We start from the raw sequence: 27,664 nt of genomic DNA on the forward strand, positions 1-27,664 counted from the left end.
TGTGCTTTCCGTCGACCTTGGCAAGGGGCAAAACTCTGCACAGTCAATCTGTCGAAGCTCGATGAAGGTTTCGAATCGCAAATAACTAAGAGCACAGTCCTTTCTCCAAGTTTAAATGAGGTCTCCATGAAAGATCATCACTTTTTAGCTTAGCGCTACACTGGAATTTACCAACAGAAATTAAAACAAGAGTTTGCGTGTGACGAAAGCACGACACACTTGAGACAGCCCACACAAAAGTAGATCTGACACAAACCTGACCACACAGTTACGCCTATCCAAATGCGCGTTGCAAAATGTGCGTTTTGAATCTTGTTTTTTATCTGGCGGTACTGACAATATCGTTATTGAAACAATCCCAGTGCACTAAGGGATTTATAGAGCAAATCTCGAAAATAATTATTGAACTCAGCGCTATGCGCTTCGTTCAATAATGAATTTTCTCGATTTGCTCTATAAATCCCTTAGTGCACTGGGATGTCTCAATAACTTAAATAATAATAATAATAATAATAATAATAATAATAATAATAATAATAATTGTCAGTAAGTACTGGTGTCACATGACTGATGTGAACCAGTTGATTGGCTAATGGCGATGCGCTTAAATCTGTTAGCGCACTCTTGGAGTGCGCTAACTTTTCCACAGAGCGTATTCTTACGCCCTGTGCCAAAGCGAGACTGTACTCTCATCCTCAGAATTAATTAATGACATGTAGCTTATATTCTCCACAATACCAAATGACCATAAATTCCCTGCTTCTCAATTAAAGCAGAAGTGGGTTTTTTTCTGACAGATCGCATGTGCCTGTGCCAGTGCCAGTGATCTAAAAATAGAAGCCGCTGTGTTTCATCTCATTTTCGCCGACTTGCATAGATTCTTCTCATAATATGCCGTGTTAGTGGCATGTAGCTTATCATCCACATTTCCAAATGATGAGTTAGCATACAATTCCCAGCGGCTAACAGAAAACACAAGTGTTATTCCGATAACGTACACAGCATTTGGAAGACTGATTCGATCGACAAGGGATATCTATGATCGACTCTGTCATACGTAGCAGACTACACTGAAATATGACTGCATCAGTTCAGTAAATGAATGGTTTCCGAATTATTATTTCAAGGCAAGAACAATCGTAATCGAAAACGTGTAGGGTTCAGAACGTTCTTACCATATAATTATAAGACTTATTACCAGCCTACCTGGCTCATTCGTGCAGACTCAGTGACAGTGCAGACTGCAGTGGTTCGATTGTTCTTGCCTAGCAGACGACATAAACCCCGCTAAGCAAATTAACATGTTGGGCAAATGTGAACGAAAAAACGATGGGGATATAATACGTGTAGGGTTCAGAGCATTCTTACCGTTCATATTTAGTATCAGACTCCCCGATGAGTGAAGATACAACACGAGAAATATGCCACATTTATTTTGAAAATGTGCGAACCGTCGAGTCCTTCGTGGGGTAGTCAATTCAAGGGGAGTCACTCCGCACAGTCAATCCACCGAAGCTCGCTCGACTGAAGGTTTCGAATTGCAAATAATGAAGAGCACAGTCCTTTCTCCGAGTTCAAATGAGGTATCTCTGAAAGATCATCACTGTTCAGCTTAACGCTACACTGGAATTTACCAACAGAAATCAAAATGCGTGAGACGAAAGCACGACACACTTGAGACACCGGCCCACACAAAAGTAGATCTTACTGTACACGACCTGACCACACAGTTATGCCTATTCAAATGCGCGTAGCAAAATGTGCGTTTGGAATCTTCTTTTTTCTATGGCGGTACTGACAATATCGTTATTGAAACAATCCCAGTGCACTAAGGGATTTATAGAGCAAATCTCGAAAATGATTATTGAACTCAGCGCTATGCGCTTCGTTCAATAATGAATTTTCTCGATTTGCTCTATAAATCCCTTAGTGCACTGGGATGTCTCAATAACTTTAATAATAATAATAATAATAATAATAATAATAATAATAATAATAATAATAATAATAATAATAATAATGATAAGGATATTTTTATCGAGCAAATCCTAAATTAGTTCTAAGCGCCTTACAATCAATCTTAAATATAATAATCTTATTACAGCAACAATACACATTTAAAACAAAAAACAAAACAAAACAATTTTTTTTTTAATAAATGGAAAGAGAATCACGTACACAATGTACAATTCAAATAAATCGATCGTTATCAACTTTCTTTCTAATTTCTTTCTTTATTTGGTGTTTAACGTCGTTTTCAACCGTTCAAGGTTATATCGCGACGAGGAAAGGGGGGGGGGGGGAATGGGATAGAGCCACTTGTTAATTGTTTCTTGTTCACAAAAGCACTAATAAAAAAATTGCACCAGGGGCTTGCAACGTAGTACAATATATGACCTTACTGGGAGAATGCAAGTTTCCAGTACAAAGGATTTAACATTTCGTACATACTGCTTGACTAAAACGTTATCAACTACAATCACAGAACCCTTGTCAAAAATCATAATCTCTTTCCATAAGTTAAAAATCTTTTCTGGATGTTCTTGTCAATGAGTCTTGAATACACTTGTGTCTGTATTATTTACTCGTACTTCACTGGGTGTTTCTTTAATCTCTGTTTAAGTCAATAAATGTAAGTTGGTTTTAAAACTCACGTTCGTAAATAATACTTTAACAGAGGTCCATTTTATTGTACACAATATTGCTATTCGCCTTATTAAATCTCTTCGGATTAAGCCGCAGTAGTTCGCTGTCTCGTAGCTTTTGATAGCTTACATTCCAAAAACAGATCGACTGCTAACGTTGCAAAATCCAGAATAAAAAAGAAATCTTGCATTGTCAAAAATTGAACGTTCCAATAAGTAACCTGTCTTGTTTTTTGAGTTTGAAAGCTTACTCTTCGAAAACCCTCCTGCATGAAATAGCTGCTTTTCTTGAAATTCATGCAAAGAAAGACCTTACTACACTTCATCCTTCCCCATGCCCGCCCTCCCCAAAACCAATCTCTCTTCATTCATCCCCTATTTTTAGCGTATCACCAACTCATGTCCCTAAAAGGAAAATTTCCTGTGAGGACGTTAAGGACCCCCATTTCTTTCTATTTCTTTCATCCCCTACTCCCTCCCCCCCTCCCCTTCCCCTCCACCCCCAATGGAAAATAGCATGGCATGGCAAACTTTCTGGCATGGCAAACTTTCTTTATTTCTGTGTCTCTCAAGTCAAGTCAAGTCAAGTTTTTATTGTTCATTACCCAGGGGCATTATAAACAATATTCGCAAATTCAAAAATGCACAAAGTACCAAGTGATCAAAAAAGAAAAAAAAAGAAAACAAAAAGAAAAATAGAGGATAAGAAAAGAAAAAATGAAATAAATATTTGGAAAACAAAAGTACACAAACAGTGAACACAAAATATTATAGTACAGAAAATGCAAACACACACACACACACATTGATTCCTGGCAATGGGGGACACAAAACGAAAATACGGTTAACAAATCCCAGCACTATGAAAAATTGCTACTAATTAATTTTATAAATTCCAAGAGTTTCGTCAACAATTTCGTATTTCTTGATACAAACAGTTTTTTGTATTTAAGTGAATTTGGTTTTTTCCAGTAGAATGGTGGAATAAGTTCTGCTCTTTTTTCATTGAAAAAGTCACAAACAAACAAATAATGATACTCATCTCCTATATCTTCTGATGTACATTTTCTGCAAATGCGATTCGCTCTAGGTATATTAAGGTATCTTTCTTTCTGTACTGGCAGGTTGTTATTTGTAGTTCTAAATTTCATGAGTGTAACGACTTTTTGGAACGTCAAGGATTTAATGTAGTCTTCACACACAAAACTATCTTTAAACATTCTATAATTACAAAAAATGTCTTTTGTATCCATTTCTGAGAACCAATTGTGAATATACTGGTCATATAAACACCGCTTTACTTTTTCTTTAAACCAAGTAGATGTATATTGAGAAACAAATTCTTGTTGTATCCAAAGCCCAGAAAGACCTATATCACTTAACGTTTTTTCTATGCATGACAGATAATCAGAAGTAAACATCTTTTGCGAATATAGTCTATAGGTAAATCTGTAAGCAACACTTGAAAATTTGTTTTTGTTAACTGGGTCAATTAGTTTATACCAATAACAGAGCATTCTACATTTCATATTGACATCTAAGGGATATTTTCCAAGTTCGCCAAAAACCATTGCATTAGGGGTGGATTTTCTTAGTTTGAAAACTATCTTATAAAAACGCAACTGAAGCTTCGTAGCTAAATCGCAAGAACCTGAACCCCAAATTTCACAGCCATATAGTAAAATCGGAACAATCATTTTGTCAAATAGATCAATCTGTATATCCACGGGCAATGAGAGTTGTCTACATGTGCGAAGAAGAGCAAACATAGCCCTTGACGCACGGTCATACAAATTGTTTTGTGCTACCGAAAATGTATTATTATAATTAATCTGTAACCCTAAGTACATCACATCAAGGACTACCTCAATTGGCTTATCATCATACGTAAATTTAGGTATAATTCTTATTTTACCCCTTGAAAAAACAATGACTTTCGTTTTTTTAACATTAATATTCAGTTTCCATTTCAAGCAGTATGCATGCATTTTATCTAAGCATTCTTGCAATTTCGTTTCAGACTCAGCACAAATCACAGTGTCATCAGCGTACAATAATACAAACAGTTGAAACATTACATTCACATCAGCATCATCCATACCAAGAGAAACAGCTTCTCTAGAGAGAGAAGTCAATCCATCACTAGTTTCCCCTAAATACGGCTTTAGGTCATTTAAAAACAAAGCAAAAAACAAGGGAGACAAATTTTCTCCTTGTCTGACCCCACAAATGCTAGGAAAATAACCAGAACATTCACCTTTAACTTTAATACATGATTTTGCTTTATCATACATATTTTTAACAGTTTTCAAAAAATTTCCATTAACATCAAAGCTAACTAATTTCTCCCATAAAAGTGCTCGCCGAACTTTATCGAACGCTTTCTCATAGTCGACAAATGCACAATACAAACGCTTTTTCTTTTGGAGAAAAAAATTTATAACACAATGCAAAGTAAAGATATGATCTAATGTTGAAAAACCAGCACGAAATCCTGTCTGTTCTTGACCTAACTTATCATTAAGTTCCAAGAAAGTCGATAATCTGGTATTTAAAATCGCAGTGAATAGTTTACCAAAGCAGCTAAGTATTGTTATTCCTCTATAATTAGTTGGGTCTGTTTGGGAACCCTTATTTTTATACAGCGGGATAATTTCGCCAATGGACCACTGAGTAGGAACATTACCAGACTGTAACACAACATTAAACAACTTAACAACAATATCAGTCATCCCCTCGTTAAAGGCTTTCAGATACTCATTAATAACTTTATCTTGACCACACGCATTGTTGTTTTTCAATTTTTTTACACATTTTATAAATTCCTCTTTTGTAATGGGTGCATTCAGAACTTCATTATTTAAACTATTATCACCAAACAGATCTCTTTCTTCATCCACATCATCTTCTGTACTGCTTGACTGAAACGTTATCAACTACAATCACAGAACCCTTGTCAAAAATCATAATCTCTTTCCATAAGTTAAAAAATCTTTTCTGGATGTTCTTGTCAATGAGTCTTGAATACACTTGTGTCTGTATTATTTACTCGTACTTCACTGGGTGTTTCTTTAATCTCTGTTTAAGTCAATAAGTAAGTTGGTTTTAAAACTCACGTTCGTAAATAATACTTTAACAGAGGTCCATTTTATTGTACACAATATTGCTATTCGCCTTATTAAATCTCTTCGGATTAAGCCGCAGTAGTTCGCTGTCTCGTAGCTTTTGATAGCTTACATTGCAAAACAGATAGACTGCTAACGTTGCAAAATCCAGAATAAAAAAGAAATCTTGCATTGTCAAAAATTGAACGTTCCAATAAGTAACCTGTCTTGTTTTTTGAGTTTGAAAGCTTACTCTTCGAAAACCCTCCTGCATGAAATAGCTGCTTTTCTTGAAATTCATGCAAAGAAAGACCTTACTACACTTCATCCTTCCCCATGCCCGCCCTCCCCAAAACCAATCTCTCTTCATTCATCCCCTATTTTTAGCGTATCACCAACTCATGTCCCTAAAAGGAAAATTTCCTGTGAGGACGTTAAGGACCCCCATTTCTTTCTATTTCTTTCATCCCCTACTCCGTCCCCCCCCTCCCCTTCCCCTCCACCCCCAATGGAAAATAGCAAGAGTTCCAGAAAAAAAATCCTAACCCCGTACGCAATCAGTACACAGAGATAAGACGCTATCGGTGACCGATACACGAGGCGGAAGATTATCAGACCTGCGTGCAAAAGGGGGAAGAGGATGCTACGTGCTATTTCACGCCTTGGCAAAAAAGAAAAAGAAAAAAAGAAAAAAAGGAAAAAAGAAAAAAAATTGCCAGCGTGAGACTGCAACAGAAGTTGAAGGCGTGAAGGTAGCCGATAAGCTGGGCTTTGTGTCAGATACCCTCCTTTCCACTTTGTAATTAACCGTTGACAGTATCGTGAGTCACACTTTTCTTCTACTTGTGGAAAGTATACACACACGTCTGCTACAGACTTCTGACGAGATAGGTTCTGTTGTAAAAATAAAACGCGTACGCCGCCGTAATAACGATGTATAGTATTTTAACGAAAGACAGAAAGAAAGGAAGGAATGAAGGTAGGAATTAACTTGAGTTGGAAGATAAAAATTTAAAAAAATCTAGAAATCAATTAAGGCCAAATAAAAATATAATGTTAGTTTAGAGTAACAGGACCGACCCTATTTTTTCCCGCCGACCCTAAAACTTTTTTTTCATTTATCAAAAGAACCAAAAAAAACCTGTTGGCACATTTTGCGAACCATACCGAGACTAAGGGAAATAACCTCCATTTAAATTCGACTAAATAAAAAAAAAAATAAAAAAAATAAAATAAAAAAAAAGCCGACCTACCGACCCTAACTTTTTTGGTCGCGTTACCCTAAACCAACATACATTTTTGTTTGACCTAATGGACTAAGAGTTGAGTGAAGAAATGAAGGTACAGGTGCTATAGGTATCTCTCACTTACTCTTTGATTCACATGTCTTTTATTTGAAGTACTTACGTCCCTTTGTTTCTAAGATCTTAGGATTGGTGCTGGTTTTTGCGATACTGAGTTTATACGAGAAGGCGAAATCCTCTCTACAAAGGCGAAGAAAGTAGGTTTGAAAGAATCGATCATCTTCAGCCCTTCCTGCTGACATCTCTTTCTCCGGAGGAAGTGCCACAATGCAAGTGCTTGTATACAACACAACGCCTGGCTGTCTGGAATACTTTGGACAAAGTTTGAGACTTGTCACTTTGTCTGACCCTTTTTGTTGAAACCGACTTTAAATGCTTGAAGAACCGAGAGAGTAGTTTCAGGCTTTAAAAAAAAGCTAGGAAATTGTGTGTGTTTTTCATTGGGGACTATTCTCTGGTTAATGCATAGGTTGATCGAATTTCTGTGCAGTATTTGTGAAAAAACAGTAAACTAATACATATTATTTTTACATGTACATATTTATTTTTACATGTACATACTAATACATATTTTACTTCCATAAGCGAAAATTCGTACTGTCTTGTCTCGTTCTTGTATCGGTGAGTACAGTATTCCTTTGTTTTTTAACTTTATTTTACATACTATATAATATTACGAGCTGTTTTCTCCGAATGAGAAAGAAAAGTAATAGGCCAATAATACCAAACACTGCTGACTCAAATAAAACTGATTTACAAGCCGACTCTGAATGAATGATAGACTGACTGAACGTGTGAAGAACAGAATGAACGGATGGATAAAATAAGGAAGGAAGGATGGAAGGACATTAAAAAGTATGGCAGGAAGGAAGGAAGACTGGAAGGAAGGAGAACAAAGACCCAAGCAAGGAAGGAACGAATCTTTGTCAGGTTACATTGAATTTTTTAGTTGTTTATCATCCCAGGTTTAACGCGGAGATTCCGACACGCTATTATTATTTTTCTTCTGTAGGTAATAATAATGGGTAATGGTTAAATATATGGTAGAGTTGCCCAGTGTATTACAAGCAAGATGTATCATGAGGATAATATGATTTGCATAAACAAGATACCCATATATGACATATCTCACCACGTGATAAATGAACCTTTCAGAAATAGACATGTGAACATAGGATTTTTTCAATCATGTAATGAAATTAAGGCGAAAAAGAATTATTGCAGCTGTTACGCTTTCGTGAAAGAGATTATTTTTCATTGTAGAGAAAAAGTAATTTGATTTGCAATTATGCAATGGTTTCGATTTTGGAGGCACAGAAACTGTATGCAAGCAGCTGTTTGAAACCACTTCTATTCAACCAATTACACACACCCACACCCACATCCACACCCACACACCCACACACAAACGACCGATTTGATTTGCAATTACGCAATATGTATCGGTTTTGGAGGCATAGAAACTGTATGCAAGCGCAGCAGCTGTATGAAACCCCTTCTCTTCAACCAATTACACACACCCACACCCACACACACACACACGCGCATGCATACATGCTCACACACACACACACACGCACGCACACACACGCACGCACGCGCACACACACACACACATATACATACACACACACACACACGCACGAACGCACGCACGAACGCACGCACGCACACACACACACATACACACACACGCACGCACGTACACACACACATACGCACGCACGCACGTACACACACACACGCACGCTCACACACACGCACGCATACATGCTCACACACATGCACACGCACGCACCCGTACGCACGCACCCGTACGCACGCACACACACACACACATACACACACATACGCACACACACACACACACGCACGCACGCATGTATGCTCACACACGCACACACACGCACACACACACACACACACACACACACACACACACACACACACACACACAACACTATACCATTTAAAAAAATCAGTTCCACAGCATCCCACCTCCTAACAACATAAATCTATCCTGATCTGACTTCTCTCCACCGTTTTCCAAACTAACAGCAAACAGTGGGTGTGATTAGCTTGTAATAAGGGAACGGGAGTTTTTATTCCAGGAGATATTTTAACGAAGCTTATCCCTCAGTCAAAAATAGACATGCCATCGTGGCTCCGAGATTTAGTGTGCCATAAAGCAAAAGATTATGCGTAGATAATCACGCAAAGATTTTTTTTAACCTGTCAATTTCTTTTCCGGAAGACAAACACACTCCAAAGCCAGCAGAAACCGGAACTGTGGGTTGCACAATCCGTCTATCCCGCAGTCAATACGTTCACGGATATTCACTTGTCAGAAATGAGTTTGCTGCAAATACAATGTGTCCCAATCTTCATCATTGATTACGGAAACACACGGCATTCGCAAACAAAGCTAGAAAAAAAAAGTTGCGATATTAATGACACTTTCTGAACAAATACTTTGATCTGCTTGAAGAAACATGTTGCGTCACAGTTTTTATTTGCATGCACCGAATCACCTCGGATGTCAGAGTGCAGGTTCATTTACTTAATCTAGAAGACATGCCATATTTTCCTCAATGATGCTTACGATAAAGCAGAGTGCGAAAGAGGTCGACAAATACGTGACCGAATGCACTTCGTAGTTGAAAATGGCCAAAGGCATATTTCTGTCTGTTTTGAAATGAGATTAAAAGTGTTTTTCCTCACAATCGATACATGATGTTCGAAAATACCTCCATCAGTTGTTTTTTCCTCATGCGCAATGAGGAGTTAGATTTCTCGAAAGGGCGCTGAGCTAAATATAGCTACGTGACCTGATCGCTTATAGCAAGCGGCCATGACGTTATAATGAATGATGGTCTCAGATGGGTATGACTGATTTTAAAAGAAAAAGCATAGTTTCAAGTGAACAATGATGCAATTTGCAGTATAACAGCAGAAAATCATGTGACCGAAAAAAGTGATTCTGTGTTTGTGCGTTAAAGAGAGAGAGAGAGAGAGAGAGAGAGAGAGAGAGAGAGAGAGAGAGAGAGAGAGAGAGAGAGAGAGAGAGAGAGAGAGAGAGAGAGAGAGGGAGGCGGGAAGGTGGTAGTGCAAATAAGAGGAAAAAGGTTCTGTCTGCTTGTCTGCTTGATTGCCTCAACGTGTGCCTGTATCTTATCTTCTCGTTGTTCTTGTTGTTGAGCAAATGGTCATAATTCACCTGCAGGCAAGATGTAGACGATGGAGTCATTATGATCAAATCCCCCCCCCCCCCCCCCCCCCGATTCTTTAACCCTCCCCGCCACCCCTCCCCAAGACACTGACACTAGACCAAAACGAAACGTATCTCACTCTCCACAAATACGGCAGATGTACATGCATGTATACATTCATACTCTCCATAAATCTGAACAACAAAGTGACTGTGGGTGAGATGAACAAAGTGACTGTGGGTGAGATGCACAAAGTAGAAAAACAAAAGAATTCTGTACTCGCCAATACAAGGACAGCACACACAGAACTTTGTCAAATTCTCGCCAATACAAGTAACAAGGACAGCACACACAGAACTTTGTCAAATTCTCGCCAATACAAGTAACAAGGACAGCACACACAAAACTTTGTCAAATTCTCGCCAATACAAGTAACAAGGACAGCACACACAGAACTTTGTCAAATTCTCGCCAATACAAGTAACAAGGACAGCACACACAGAACTTTGTCAAATTCTCGCCAATACAAGTAACAAGGACAGCACACACAAAACTTTGTCAAATTCTCGCCAATACAAGTAACAAGGACAGCACACACAAAACTTTGTCAAATTCTCGCCAATACAAGTAACAAGGACAGCACACACAAAACTTTGTCAAATTCTCGCCAATACAAGTAACAAGGACAGCACACACAGAACTTTGTCAAATTCTCGCCAATACAAGTAACAAGGACAGCACACACAGAACTTTGTCAAATTCTCGCCAATACAAGTAACAAGGACAGCACACACAAAACTTTGTCAAATTCTCGCCAATACAAGTAACAAGGACAGCACACACAGAACTTTGTCAAATTCTCGCCAATACAAGGACAGCACACACAAAACTTTGTCAAATTCTCGCCAATACAAGTAACAAGGACAGCACACACAAAACTTTGTCAAATTCTCGCCAATACAAGTAACAAGGACAGCACACACAAAACTTTGTCAAATTCTCGCCAATACAAGTAACAAGGACAGCACACACAGAACTTTGTCAAATTCTCGCCAATACAAGTAACAAGGACAGCACACACAAAACTTTGTCAAATTCTCGCCAATACAAGTAACAAGGACAGCACACACAAAACTTTGTCAAATTCTCGCCAATACAAGTAACAAGGACAGCACACACAAAACTTTGTCAAATTCTCGCCAATACAAGTAACAAGGACAGCACACACAGAACTTTGTCAAATTCTCGCCAATACAAGTAACAAGGACAGCACACACAGAACTTTGTCAAATTCTCGCCAATACAAGTAACAAGGACAGCACACACAGAACTTTGTCAAATTCTCGCCAATACAAGTAACAAGGACAGCACACACAGAACTTTGTCAAATTCTCGCCAATACAAGTAACAAGGACAGCACACACAGAACTTTGTCAAATTCTCGCCAATACAAGGACAGCACACACAAAACTTTGTCAAATTCTCGCCAATACAAGTAACAAGGACAGCACACACAGAACTTTGTCAAATTCTCGCCAATACAAGGACAGCACACACAAAACTTTGTCAAATTCTCGCCAATACAAGTAACAAGGACAGCACACACAAAACTTTGTCAAATTCTCGCCAATACAAGGACAGCACACACAGAACTTTGTCAAATTCTCGCCAATACAAGGACAGCACACACAAAACTTTGTCAAATTCTCGCCTCTGGATGCTTCTTCATGCAAAAGTTTGTAAGTCAGTCCTGAAGATTTGTTTGTTTGTTTGTTTGTTTGCTTAACGCCCAGCCGACCACGAAGAGCCATATCAGGGCGGTGCTGCTTTGACATTTAACGTGCGCCACACACAAGACAGAAGTCGCAGCACAGGCTTCATGTCTCACCCAGTCACATTATTCTGACACCGGACCAACCAGTCCTACCACTAACCCCATAATGCCAGACGCCAGGCGGAGCAGCCACTAGATTGCCAATTTTAAAGTCTTAGGTATGACCCGGCCGGGGTTCGAACCCACGACCTCCCGATCACGGGGCGGACGCCTTACCACTAGGCCAACCGTGCCGGTCAGTCCTGAAGAAGCCTCCATCGGCTAAATTTGACATAGTTTAGTGTGTGTGCTGTCCTCGTATTGGTGAGTACAGTATTCTTTTGATTTTCAACTCTCCGTAAAGACGACAGATGTATACAAACATGCATCAACTCACCTCTTAGAAGGGCCGCTGCCTGGGCGGTCAGAACCCCAAAGTCCAGGGCAGACCAGAAGCAGTAACACGACGAACCACGAACACTTCACTGACCACATAATGATGCTCTGCCCGCTTGGGCACTCCATGGCCAAGCCGCTCGGACGATGCGATTGTCGCATCTTCGTAGAAACGATGGTGGCGAATCCTTGGGAACTTCTCCGGATGGTTCTACGGGGCCAAATTCTACACAAGACTAGACGTCCAGAAGGCAATAGCAAGTACCTATGAAGGCAAGGGCGTGTTGCTGAATTTCTCAGAAAAATACAGGTCTAAGAGGTCTTAAAGGTACAGTCCAATGAAGCATTAACTTTTTGGCGCAGGTGTTGCGGGATGGTTGGTTGGTTTCTTGTTTTCTACGGTCACTTCAACCGATATGGCTGGCTATCCGGGCCGGACCTTCTCAGAACGGTTCTTGGCCAAATTTTAAAGGTACACTCCAGTGAGGTCTAAAATTACTGACGCAAAGAAGGGTGTTGAGTCCTTGGGACCTCCTCGGAATTATTCTCTATAAAATTGTAATGGTACACTACACATTCAAAACCAATCATCAGAACTAGTCCTCAAAACTAGTCATTAAGACCAGTCATCACAACTAGTCATCAACACTAGTCATCAACACTAGTCATCCTTACGAGTCATCAAAACTAGTCCTCAAAACTAAGTTAAAGTTTTGGCTCTTGCTTTCAGTGAAGATCACGTTGTCTTCCACGCCCGCTTTGCGCACTGCGGATTCTGCTGGTTAAATCCGGCTAAGAGCTTTTGCGTCACTCTCAACATAAAAATCACATTTCACTAAAAAAAATCCTGCGAAGTTCAAGTCCTAGTTCTCGCTCACACTGAAGATCACGTTGTCTCCTTCACACTGGATCCCAGCGGTGAAATCCGACGGCGTCAATTCAGCTTGAACACTTCTCCTCGCTGATTACGCTCAGTTTACCGAGGCTCACGTGCTGCACACACACAGACACATCGCACGGCAGTGGGAAAGTCACAGAGATGCTACAGGTGTTGCTCCGTGCGGCAACAGACTGCAATCAAGCTTCAGAGAGTCTCCCCAGTTTGTGGTTCCGCGCTCTCTTTTGATAAACTCCAGGTTGATACTAACTGGCTCATAGGACGGGTCTCGCTGGATGGTGAAACTCAGGTTTAACTTCTGGCATTAGTTGGCACAAAAAGTCCGTAAAGTGCCTTCAAAGGACTTCTGTGCTTTAAAGGTCAAAAATCTAGACTATCAAAAAAAATAATCTAGGTTGGTTCGTTGGTTGGCTGGTTATTTTTCCAACATCCCTTCAACTGGAAATCTTGGTTAGTTTGGTTTAGCAAGAAGCTATGTCCGACTCTGTGTGATTTTTCTTCAACTGTTAAACAGTCACTCTTAATGACACTGCAGTTCAGCTTCGCTTTTTCAGTAAGCAGAGTTTAGTTGACTTCACACACAGTCAGTATAGTCCCATAGATTTTGAACTGTAGGGAATTTTTCATTAACACTCTTCAGCATGTTATTACAAATCTTCTCCACACTACACGCCTTACTTTAGTCAGTTTTGTACCACACTCATAACATTTCTATAGTTAACAGCTCCTTTCCCGGTCAGTAAAACTTTCCCGTTTGGGGCTCTACTTCGAATTTGTGGGGTCAGTCGAAGGTCCATCCACAGCCTCGGCTTACACAAGTAATTGCAGTCTGTCCGGTGAACCTCCGGCCGCTTTTAGGCTCGGACAAGAGCTGACCAAAGTGTGGTAAGCAGGCCAGCTAACACCACACTCTCGATCGATGGGGAAAGGTCCTGGTCAGGCCTGTGACAGGATATTGCTCAGGTCTCGACAAACCCAGCGTCAGTCTCGGGTTTCCTTGGCATTGGTGTGAAGGACGCCTCCAAGTGTTGAAGCTGGACTGTGGATTAGACGACAAAAATAACAAAGAAAACGGTTATTATGTGAAGAACAACAACAACCACGCATGCATGCACGCATGCATGCACGCACGCATGCACGCACACACGCACGCTCGCGCGCACGCACGCACGCACGCACGCACGCACGCACACACACACACACACACACCCACACACACACGCATACACACACACACACACACACACACACACACAGACAAATGCACACACAGACACAGACATAAGCAGAGAGACACACACACACAGACACAGACACACGCACGGACACACACACATATGCACACACACAGACACACACATGTTAAAACACACACACACACACACACACACACACACACACACACACACACACACACAAAACAAAACAGGAAAGGTTTGTTATCAACACGTTTAAATATTGACATTACTTAAACGTCCCAAAAATTAACCTTTCTCGATTTTTTTAATCCGAATTTTGGAACGTTAGCAAGTTCATCTTGTTTTTTGGTTATTATATGTAGTGACTTTTATTGACAATTAACACTTCTCATTTGATTTATGTGATTATTCATACTCATAAAAAGTATGGGAACAAAATGTATCTTGAATTGTCTATGGTATTTCTGTGCAGGATTGACTCTCTCTAGCTGCCGAATGTGTACTAGTTTAAAACAAACATCACTAAAAACGTCTGCCTTTTCTATCCAGTGCCAGTTACAATGTTAAAGACCTCTTAACGGCATGCTGTTAGTTTCAAGTCTTGAAAAACCTTCGACGATGTCTATCCTGTTGGTTGCAATTTTTTGTTTTTTTTAAAGAAGAAGAAAAAAAGTGGGGTCTGTCCTATTACTTTACGCAACAGCCACATGTTATATGTCCTACCAGTCGCTTAAACAAACAAACAAACAAACAAACAAACAATAAATACCCACCCACACAAACCAAAAACACGACAACCAAGAAATCCTTCAGAGTGTCTCTGACAGACTTTTAAACCGTAAGTGTTAGTGTATTACCACACATGAAAACAAATCGCTAAAGCATCCGTTCTATCAATAATTCAAATTGATATTACAGCGGCTGTTTCACAATTCAAACTCAGGGTGTGCCATGCTACATTTTAAGCAACATGTCGGCTAATATCATTCCAAACGGCAAAGACGGGACATGAGCGTTTGATCCCCGAATATTAAGCTGTCACAGAATATAGCCATTAAATCGTCCTTATTGCCAATCCACTGTGGATAAACTCCCCAGAGTAATATTACAAAAACTCAACCTGAAAGCATGATCTGCTAAATCGTGAAACATAAATTCAGAGAAAAAAATATACGCGCCTGTTTCAACCGGCTTTTTGCTCTCAAATGAAAGCATGTTCTGCGAAATCACGGAACATAAATTCAGCTAAAAAAAAGTATACACGCCTGTTTCAAGCAGCGTTTTGCTCTCAAATAAAAGCATGTTCTGTTAAATCGCGAAACAAATTCATAGACAAAAATAAACTCGCCTGTTTCAAGCGGCTTTCTGCTCTTTTATTTGTCAGAATCAATGTTTCAACAAATCCTTTCCGGAGGCGAGAATAATCGAACTCAGGAGCCGTTGAAACAACCCCCTTGAGACCGTCTGTGTACAGAGAAACCCCTGACAGTTTGATGAAACGATCCGCTTTTTTTATTCACGGTTTGATGTTGCTGAGAAAATGAGACGGAAATGAGGCGCCGGATTTTCACGTAAATGGAATCATTACTTCCACTTTCACACACTCTGCACTTCCTGTGAATACAACCACCGCTCAAAAGCAATACAAAATAAAAGGTTAACCCGAGTCAATCGCTCAAAACAGTCACTTCGCGTCATTAGAAGAGTTTTAAGGCTGGTTGGTAATCATGCTTCCAATGATGATCTGTCACTGGGCAATCAAAAAGATTAAAACCATCTCGGTAAGAGACATTTCTTACGTGTATATACAGTAAAAGCATGCATAATTATACACACCCAGCTTTAGTAAAACGTGTTCCATTTCATTACTTACCTGGTTGTCGGGGCAATGGCGAAACCGTGAAGAGTTTATCCCCACAGTACACAATACAAATGTCCACAATAAAAAAAACTTGTCCAACTGTTATTATTCCAAGTTTATGTTTGAGCATGCATCTAAATGCTTTTCCCTGGAGGCTTTGAAAGTTGTCCCCCTCTTTGCCATCTTCACAATCGTGATATCCGAAACAAAACTCACAACTTTCAAAAATTCATAAAAAAAGTAAAATCGCACAGAAAAGTTTCAATTCCAAAAACGGCTCTTTTTCTAAACTGAAGATCAGACTGAACGTCTGCGTGTACAACAATGACGTCAGCAAAAAAAAAGGAAACTATCCACGTCGGAACTGAACAGCCCTGGGCTCGCCTAAACTCCTAGACGACAAGACGGCACAGAAGAGGAACGGTACAGCCAATATTTTGAACTGACGTATTGCACGAGCTTACTCACGGCCTAGGCTGTGCACAGTCGCACCCTCGTGGTAACGGCACGAACACCATTTTCTTAGGGCGCCTTTTTCTCCCTTTAGCCTCTCTCTGTGCCATGGCGCGTGCGAGGCGCGTGCTGGTAGCTCGCTCTATAGTAGTGGCCCGTGCGGCCTCGTGGTGTCTACAGCCAGTGTGACACTACACGGACCAGAATCAGCACTTGGTCGTCTTCAAAGGAACTTGCCGGTGTCGGTCTTTGCACCCCGCATCAATCGACATACCCCCCCCCCTCCCCTCCCCTCCGCCCTTTTTCGGTGGGCATTGAGAAGTATGATAGATGACTATAGGTGTTAAAGGCAAGGGACAGTTTCTATACATAAGGGCAAGTGTCTATATATAAAAGCATGGCAAGAGGCTTGTTCCCGACTTGAGTAGAGAAGACTATAGGTCCAAACGGAAAGAGCATAGCGCATAGTTCCTAAGAAAACAAGGCCTGTTACTAAATTGTAAACAAGAGAATAGATGAGTATTTGTATTACATGCAAGGGCAGTTTTCTATACATAAAAGCAAGTATATATATATGCCAACAGAAGCTACCATTCAGAGAGTGGTTTGCTTCTTAGTTGGATACCATGGGTTGACAACTCTCGCCATCAGTACCACCTGACCACTGATGAGACACAATAGTGTCGAAACACGTGTCTGGTCTAGGTACAAATACAATGGTCCTCCTCAGGACTAGATTACCTTGCGATACGTCCCCCACAAAGGGACTTTGCTCTGTAAATCTCGGTCCCCCTTGAGGAGGGTCTGATGCTCCCAATAGGCTGTCTGTGAAGGGATACTTATTTCTCTCTCTTTCTCTGCTAAGAGATTTTAACAAATCTCGGAAGAAAGTCTCTGCTGACTTTCAATTGTTTCTTTCACAATTTCTGATGTTTTATATATATAACATCAGAAATTGTGAAAGAAACAATTGAAAGTCAGCAGAGACTTTCTTCCGAGATTTGTTAAAATCTCTTAGCAGAGAAAGAGAGAGAAATAAGTATCCCTTCACAGACAGCCTATTGGGAGCATCAGACCCTCCTCAAGGGGGACCGAGATTTACAGAGCAAAGTCCCTTAATAGTGGGGGACGTATCACAAGGTAATCTAGTCCTGAGGAGGACCATTGTTTTTGTACCTAGACCAGACACGTGTTTCGACACTATTGTGTCTCATCAGTGGTCAGGTGGTACTGATGGCGAGAGTTGTCAACCCATGGTATCCAACTAAGAAGCAAACCACTCTCTGAATGGTAGCTTCTGTTGGCATGGGAGACTACCCTCATCTGACAACCCCAAGGGAATATCTGTGAAGGGAAACACTTTGATTTAAGGCCAAAGTGTGGAATTGATATTTATTAAGAAAGAATTTAGAAATTTAGACAAGTTTTAACCAAGAAATTAGGTTAAAACAATTATATATATATGTATATATCAAAGCATGGTATGCGACCCGTTGTCGACTTTCGGAAGTCTATAGGTGCCAAAGGCAAGAGCAAGTACCTATGAAAACACGACTTGTTACTGAATATCGTACCAGAGGATCTGAGTAAATGTGTTTAAAGGCAAAGGCACAGTTCTATATATAAAGGCAAGTGTCTATATATAAAGGAAATTGTCTATATATATAAAAGCAAGGCATGCATGAGGCCTGTTCCCGACTTCTGTACAGAAGACTATACGTGCAAAAGGCAAGAGACCCCCCCCCCCCCCCATTCCAGTGGGCATTGAAAAGTATGGTAGATGAGTTTAACTTTTTAAAGTCAAGGGCAAGTGTCTTTTTATAGTAACGCAAGGCATGGGGCATGTTGCTGACTTCTACACAAGACTAGACGTCCAGAAGGCAATAGCAAGTACCCATAAAGCCAAGGCCTGTTGCTGAATTTCTCAGAAAAGTACAGGTCTAAGAGGTCTAAAAGGGAATGTGCTATTGAATTCAAGACATGAGACCTGACGCGTGTTTCTTTCAGGCGAGATATTCTTTCGGCTAGCCGCTCGCGAAGCTAGGAGGCGAGATTGTCTATGAAACGGTTTAATGGCTAGCTACGCAAGAATTAAACACCATTGGTTGATTCCGAAAAGGTCGTCTGCACTGGTCGGTAAAAAAACCCAACATGGACAGCCAATCGGATGGGCAGCTGCGTGGCCGCCATGTTTTCTCGCCAAGCGAGCAAGCCCAAAGCAACCTAGCGTTCGAGGCGAGAATTCTAGCGTCACTCGCGGCGAGATGTGCCCAAGAAACGGTACTTCCTCGCCCCACTCGCCAATCTCGCCAATTCTCGCCTGTAAGAAACAGGGGACTGTACTCGACTTTCCTGGATGAGCAGTAAATCTAACACGGCAAGGGAAGTCTGTTGACGATTCCTAGATTAAAATTGCAAAAGTCCATCATAAATTGGCAACATCGCCTTGAGTAGACTTGCAGCTATAATGTTTGTCGATGTGTACATTTTCCTTCCTCTCTGCCTGTCTGGTGCTGGAACCTGGTCATAATAAGTTTATAAGAGAAAGTAGTTCGTTGTCCACTTTCACATATTAAATATATTATAGTGAGGCCTACTGTCGACATTTTAGAGTTTTGTTACAGACATAAACAGTTGTTTTTTTACCAGTATTTTCCTTATCGACTATGGAAATGATACATGCATGCTATGCCTCGTGCGCAAATTAATGACATGGAAGGTACCTCCCACGAGATCAGTCCGAACTTCTGGTACTGGACACGTCACGCAAGGTCTGCCCTTGCTGATCCGTTGGCATGTCTGGATACTAGTATCCGATTGTATTTTTACACCCCCGGTATAGGGGTGTGTATAGGATTCGCTCGATGTGTTTGTTTGTTTGTTTGTTTGTGTTCGCATATAGATCTCAAGAATGAACGGACCGATCGTCACCAAACTTGGTGAACAGGTTCTATACATTCCTGAGACGGTCCGTACAAAAATTGGGACCAGTCAAACACACGGTTAGGGAGTTATTGGTGGATTAAGATTCTACAAGGACTTATAGAGGGACATATTAATGGTCAAAGGGAAATAACCTTCTCAGTTGGTGGCAGTGAGAATGGTTATTTCCCTTTGACCAACGGGGGTGTTTTTCCTACCTCGGAGGAATTTCTTGTTTTGCTGGTTTTTATGTTTTTTGTCCTGCTGCTGCTGTTGTTGGTGTTGCAATACATAAATAGATAAATAAATCAATAAATCAATAAATCAATCAATAAAAAGTAATAATAAGAAAAGATAACTAAATAAAAAAGATAACGAATCACTCAATTAATCCCTCAATCAATCAATCACTCAATCAATCACTCACTCACTCACTCACTCACCCAATCAATCAATCAGTAAAGAAAGAAAGAAAGAAAGAAAGAAAGAAGTAAATCAATCAATAAATAGATGTATAAAAAAAGGGTTACGTAAATGATGCAAGATAAAAGCATAGCTTGTGATCCTTTATCTACCCCAAACTTCAAATTGGTGCAACTCAATTTATTTTTCTTTCATCTGGATTACTTGGTAGGCTCGACACGAACAGTTGTCCTTCATCTTTATCGACGACAGAAAGGACAGCTAATCTATCAAAGATGAAAGTCAATTACATTTAAAATAAACTGTTCATCTTGTGTGTTTTTTCAGTGAGAGAAATTTGATTGTCAGCTGCTATAAAACTATAAGGGTAAACACATTGAACACTATTGAGCCGGACAGGGAAAGATATATATATAGAGACAGAGTGAAGGTACAGATAAAAACAATCTTTACATGTCTGTGTTTTATCATTATTATTATTAATTTTTTTTTTTTTGGGGGGGGGGGGGGGGGGGGTTGGAGGACATTGTTGTTTGAAGATGAAGTTGAAAAGGTCTGAAAGAGGATCCTGCTTTCCAAACAGAAAGTTCCCAAAACCAAACATTCACACAGAAAATATTACTAATAAAAGGCTTCAGCGGTTGAAGTTTAAAAGAATGGAGCTGGGTTTCACACGAATGACGACCAAGAAGTTGATAACGGATAACCAGTAGGGAGACAATTTTCTTTCAGTTGAAAATTTCAGGGAAAACGACCCCAAGAAAAGGCTGGAAAGTGGTCAGTTATTGCCATTTGTAGTGCCCTCTGAAGTCTTGTGTCATGCCTACAACTCCAAAAAGTTACTACCGGATTTTATGAAAGAAAATATTCCAATGCATTTACAATTTAAGGAGCACAATTCGCGTTTGCGTTCATTATCTTCATCGTAGTCTTCATAGTAGTAATGATAGAGTAGGAGTTATAGGAACAGAAACATCAGCTGCGTTCAACTGCAGCGCAGTAGTGACTATAATAACAGAAGTAAAACGAGAAGAAGAAGAAGAAGAAGAAGAAGAAGAAGAAGAAGAAGAAGAAGAAGAAGAAGAAGAAGAAGAAGAAGAAGAAGAAGAAGAAGAAGAAGAAGAAGAACAACAACAACAACAACAACAACAACAACAACAACAACAACAAGTACAACAGCAACATCAGTAACAACGTGTTGTTGACACCTTCCGTTTATGCGCTTCTGATGTCAGGTTTAAGGCTTGCAAAAAAGTGGCTGATGTCGAGAAAAAAAAGGAAGTTTTTATCCCTGCCATGTCTCTGCAAGCCCCCAAAACCCCGTACCGTTTTTGTGTTTCATATAAGTATCATTTTTAAAACCAAACCTTTTTCGCGCAAGTTGCGCATTTTGAAGTCATCACTCTTCCGTTGCTGCTTCGGAGACCATTTTTTGAACGTGTCTATAGCTATTTCAAGCAGAGTCAGTTTGATGCAAGCCACAAAGGAAGGTCGCTATTAAGGGGAAATAGTGGTGGCTGATGTAAACGACTGCAGGGCCAGCTGTTTAGTCTGTCTGGTTGTGTGAGTGCTGTTGATGCTGAAGAATCACGGCCGATATGCAGAGTTGATGTGTATGAGAAAGTTACCAACCGGGTGACAAGCAAGGCACGTTGTCGGAATGATTGAAATTACAAACAAACCTCAGTTTCAACCAGTCCGCAACCGCGGCTGGCTCCCACCCGGTTGGTAACTTACTCGTGCACATCAAGCCAAGGAGTCGAGTTTAGAGACATCAAGTTATTTCGGAATAAACTGCATTAAGAATACAGTTTATACAGCGGCTGGCTCCTACTCGGGTGGTAACTTACTCGTGCACATCAAGCCAAGGAGTCGAGTTTAGAGACATCAAGTTATTTCGGAATAAACTGCATTAAGAATACAGTTTATACAGCGGCTGGCTCCTACTCGGGTGATAACTTACACGTGCACATCAAGCCAAGGAGTCGAGTTTAGACGGACATTATTCTAGAATAAACTGCATTAAGAGTACAGTCTCTAACCTCGACTCTTGCATATACCGACCCTGGCCTGCTTTTAGATTGCTGATGGTACTCTCTCTTACTGAAGTTACTCCGGCCCAGGCAGTTGGTAACTTACTCAGTCGTGCACATCATACCAAGGAGTGGATTGAAGAGACATTATTCTGGAATAAACAGCATTAAGAGTACAGTTTATACCGGTCTAAAGTCTCTAACCTCGACTCTTGCACACCGGCCCTGGCCTGCTTTTCGATTGCCGATGGGTACTCTCTCCTACTCCCAGACGTCATAGAGTCCCGCTGAACTGACCTACTTTTGAAAATTGAGTTTGGCAGTCTGGTAAGGTAACAACTGTTGCTGTGGGAGTGAGTGATAGAAGGAAGGCTGGCGTATTGTCGTTTAACTAGAGTAGACATTTATTGCCAGTGATACCAGTTTAATGAGGCTGTTCACTCTACCCCCTCACCTCACGCACGCACGCACACACGCAAGCACGCACGCACGCATGCACGCACGTACGCACACGCACGCACACACAAACACACACACACACACAAACAAACACACACACACACACACACACACACACACACACACACACACACACAAGCCAATATCATACATTGTATTAACATTCTGAACTCAAATTGTGCATTTTACGTGGGGACTTGAATTTACAATATTTTTGTAAAGTATGAATCAAAATTGCATGTAGACATTTACGGTATGCTCTGTAACATGAATTTATACTTTACATTTCACGTATACATGTAAATTTACATATCATTTAATTTCTATTGTGTACCTACGGTTATAATAATTCAGTTTGCCATAAATATGTTTGAGGTGAGCCTATTTTGGTATGCATTTTCGTGTATGAATGAAATTCTTATTTTAGTGCCTGCTGTAAAGTTTATCCAATATTTACGTACACTGATTGATATCAATGCATGGCACAATAACATGTGAGCCTTTGTGTGCAAAACCGTTAGGCAGGCACTAATATAAGAATTTTATTCACACACGAAAATGCATACCAAAATAGGCTCACCTCAAACATATTCATGGCAAACTGAATTAGTATAATCGTAGGTAGAATTACACACAATAAAGAATTCAGTGAAGATCTTTGGTCAAACATCGTATGATTTATAGCACATATTATTCCCTCTCGCTTCTGTTGCCAGAAAAAAAAGTACTTCTTCCTTTGAAGCGGGCCTCACGCTATCAGAAACACATACCATGGCATCTGGTGCTAATGTCAGGACCGTCAGCAATGTGCTTTTTGATCTAGGTATAGGAAGCCAAACCCACTGTGTAACATTTTTGCTCCTGTATGCCCTTCGAGCTCTTCTTGAGAGAGTGAGTTTTCAAGTAGCTGACAAAATCAAAAAACAAGAAAGGTATGCCGTTGGAACGTTTAATTATTGACAAAACAAAACGTTACGTTCACAGATACTTGGACCCGGCGGTTCTAACATTTTTCATACTTTATATATTGGAATGATAGCAGTCTATTTGTTATTGGATTTAAGTCGCTGATGAATCTGTAAATCGAAACTTAATAATAATAAATAATCATAACGGGTATTTATATAGCGCCTTATCCGAAGTTCAAAGCGCGTATGCCGTGTGAGATGGAAATTTTTTACACAATATATCACGCATTCACATCGGCCAGTAGATCAACAGCCTATAGGCGCTGCATCCACCTTTCACGGCCTATTATTCCAAGTCACACGGGTATTTTGGTGGACATTTTTATCTACGCCTATACAATTTTGCCAGGAAAGACCCTTTTGTCAATCGTGGGATCTTTAACGTGCATACCCCAATGTAGTGTACACTACATCAGAACTAAATTGTTGGGACCGTTCATTTCGCAGACCTTTTGCCAACTTGGCCTCACCGACTCGGGGGCGATTTCAAATCAATTTAAATTGCGGTAAAGTTAGTTTAAAGTCTTCTATTAGAAGAGTATTTACAGGGAGATCCTGAGGAAATGTGCAGGCGAAAATTCAGCTACACACGCGTACCGAGGGCCTCTGGTAGTTTACGGCGATGGATTTGTGACTGATTGTGATGCATGTGCAGTCGGCCATTGCCGCACACATTCCAGAATGCATTGCAATTATGCCTCGATGCCTCGATGCATGCTTGTCGAGGAATTTCTTCCAACCTGAGAAAGTTCCGTCTATCTTAAGTAGCTAACGTCAAGAAAGTGCACTGGATAACATTAAAAAAAAATGTAACACATAGTATTTTGTTCCTTTTCGCCCGGTTCCACATCACACACCAACAACAACAAAATCGTCTTGTCCTGTTCCGCAATGACTTTGGTTCGAGTGTGATTCAAAATGGCCGACGTTAGTGTGGTAGTATACAAAATACTGCCCGTTGCTATGGTTACACAGATCCTTCCAGGCTGAATGAGTAGCCTTGCGTTGAACTGGGTGGCCGAGTGGTAACGCACTTGCGCTCGGAAGCGAGAGGTTGCGAGTTCGACCCTGGGTCAGGGCGTTAGCAATTTTCTCCCCCCTTTCCTAACCTAGGTGGTGGGTTCAAGTGCTAGTCTTTCGGATGAGACGAAAAACCGAGGTCCCTTCGTGTACACTACATTGGGGTGTGCACGTTAAAGATCCCACGATTGACAAAAGGGTCTTTCCTGGCAAAATTGTATAGGCATAGATAAAAATGTCCACCAAAATACCCGTGTGACTTGGAATAATAGGCCGTGAAAAGTAGGATATGCGCCGAAATGGCTGCGATCTGCTGGCCGATGTGAATGCGTGATGTATTGTGTAAAAAAAATTCCATCTCACACGGCATAAATAAATCCCTGCGCCTTGAATATGTGCGCGATATAAATTGCATAAAATAAAAATAAAAATAAAAATAAATAAATCCCTGCGCTTAGAACTGTACCCACGGAATACGCGCGATATAAGCCTCATATTGATTGATTGATTGATTGAACCACAGTTCAACAGCCTTGCTGTTTCCTGTTTAACGTGGGAATCTTCGGCTGACTTAGTTGTTGTCATCTCCGCTTCTAGAGACGTTATTTCCTTGGCGTAGCATACCTTGCAGGACCCCGGTGTAGCCATGGTGTTAGCTTGATCACGCGTTATGCATGCTCCTCTGAGCTTGCATGCTGATTTTGGTATTCTCCCATTTTAGAAAGTATGGAAATTCCTGACTTGAAAAGTGTAGGACGCCGTGTGGATCCTGTCGAAGGCGCATGGTGGCTCTATGAACAGCATTTTTTTTCAGAATTTGCTTACACAAGAATTCAAACATAATTTCCAAGAGTACTCATTTACTGGGCGAGAACTGGTTGAAAAAAAGCACAACCAACCGCTCGCTTGTGTGCCACGAAATGCACATACAGATTTATTACACCCCCGGTATAGGGGTGTGCATAGGTTTCACTCGATGTGTTTGTTTGTGTGTTTGTTTGTGTTCGCATATAGATCTCAAGAATGAACGGACCGATCGTCACCAAACTTGGTGAACAGGTTCTATACATTCCTGAGACGGTCCTTAAAAAAATTGGGACCAGTCAAACACACGGTTAGGGAGTTATTGGTGGATTAAGATTAAGACTGACATATTATTTGGGTGTGTGTTGGTGTTCGCATATAGATCTCAAGAATGAACGGATCGATCGTCACCAAACTTGGTGAACAGGTTCTATACATTCCTGAGACGGCCCTTACAAAAATTGGGACCAGTCAAACACACGGTTAGGGAGTTATTGGTGGATTAAAATTATACAACGACTTATAGAGGCACACCCCCGTTGGTCAAAGGGAAATAACCATTCTCACTGCCACCAACTGAGAAGGTTATTTCCCTTTATAGGGGGTGTTTTTCCTATCGGAGGAATTTCTTGTTTTATCTTAGCTTTCTCCTCCAATGTTTTTAAGGTCTTAAGTGAACCACATAAAGATCAATCAATCAATCAATCAATCAATCAATCAATCAATCAACCAAGCAATCAATCAATCACGCGATCAATCAATCAACCAATCAATCAGTTAATCAACATCACTCTCTCTTGCCTCTCTTTCTCTGTCTCTCTTTGTCTATCTCTTTCTCTGTCTGCTTCAGGTAAGTACATTAACCTACACATTTACTGTGAAAGAAGCCAGCACCCCCACTTTATCCCAATCAACCCTTGGAGTAAGCTAGCGCACTGGTAGTGTCTGGCGGTTTACATGCACCCTTCTCTGGTGCAATAACGAGACAAGAACACTGGCGAGGTAAACAGCTGTGCAAGCTCATTGTAAGAAACACCTTGATTGTAAACATTTATATATATAGACCAGCTCTTGCTCCGTCTATGTCACGCCCACAGTTGCAAGCATAGGTATAGACAGCAAGAAGAAGAAGGAGTCGAGGTACCGGTAAATTAAGACGGCACGCCAGTAAGAGAGGAGCTAGACTGACAAAGGGACAGACAGGCGAGCACGCAGTCAGGCAGTCAAACGGATAAGATTTTTTTTTTAAACAGACTGGATAAATGCAAAACTGAAACATAAAAAAAGGTAATACGAGAGAGAAAGATATATATGAAATATACTTTACTACATAAGACAACACTCACGAAGAAGCAAGATAGTGTTTAAAGCGAGGCATTAACAAGACTGCTCTGCGCAACAACAACAAAACAAAGGACGGGAAAAGACAGAAAGAAAGAACGAAAGAAAAAAAGAAAGAAAAAAGAAAGAAATCAAAGAAAGAAAGACTGAAAGAAAGAAAGAAACAAGAAAGAAGGACGTAAAATGAAAGAAAGAAAGACAGAAAGAAAGAAAGAAAGAAAGACAGAAAAAAAGGAAGAAAGAAATCAAAGAAAGAAAGAAAGAAAGAAAGAAAAAAAGAATGGAAATCACAAAGACAGACCCACGGAAAGAAATGAGGAAGTTCACACAGCCAGATCAACAGTTCGGTAGAAAAACATTCCGCTTGTAATGCTCCGCCACCTGCCTTAGTTAGCCCGCACATTTCGGCTTTGTTCCTGTCGTGCAGAATGACAAAACACTGCAGCAACAGACATCAACTCCAATTGTCTTCATGCTTTTCACTCAACGTTTAACCTTGAATCCCGCGTGGAATTCTCTTACACCTGACTGCGTAAAGCCAGACACTCACACTTTGACTTTGCTTGTGTGGTCTAGAAAAACAACACATTGTTGCAACAGACATCAACTCCAATTTTCTTCACTCCTTTCACTGAACTGTTTACATTGAGGTGAACGAGGTTTTCCGGGCCCTTCAAGGTTAATTTGTAGGCAAAAGTCTGTTCAAAAGATTCTGCTGGAACATTTCAACGCAGCATATCGATGTTTGTGTTCACTCACTGGGTTTAACGGCACACTCCTTCTGGTCAAAACAGTTCGGCTCACCATATCAG

At 40.5% G+C, this 27,664-nt stretch overlaps 1 protein-coding gene across 1 annotated transcript in view; it reads right to left on the reverse strand.

Annotated features, from left to right (window-relative positions):
* Positions 1-14,401, reverse strand: part of LOC138968578 (glycine receptor subunit alpha-4-like) — a 156,767-nt gene extending 142,366 nt beyond the window's left edge. Inside the window, exon 1 of the mRNA XM_070341168.1 lies at positions 12,473-14,401. Within this exon, the coding sequence (XP_070197269.1) occupies positions 12,473-12,633 (161 nt within the window). The 5' untranslated portion in view covers positions 12,634-14,401. The remainder of the gene's footprint in view (positions 1-12,472) is intronic.
* Positions 14,402-27,664: the final 13,263 nt, after the last annotated feature.

The sequence above is a fragment of the Littorina saxatilis genome, linkage group LG6 (assembly GCF_037325665.1).
Source record: "Littorina saxatilis isolate snail1 linkage group LG6, US_GU_Lsax_2.0, whole genome shotgun sequence".
NCBI classification, from domain to species: Eukaryota; Metazoa; Mollusca; class Gastropoda; order Littorinimorpha; family Littorinidae; genus Littorina; species Littorina saxatilis.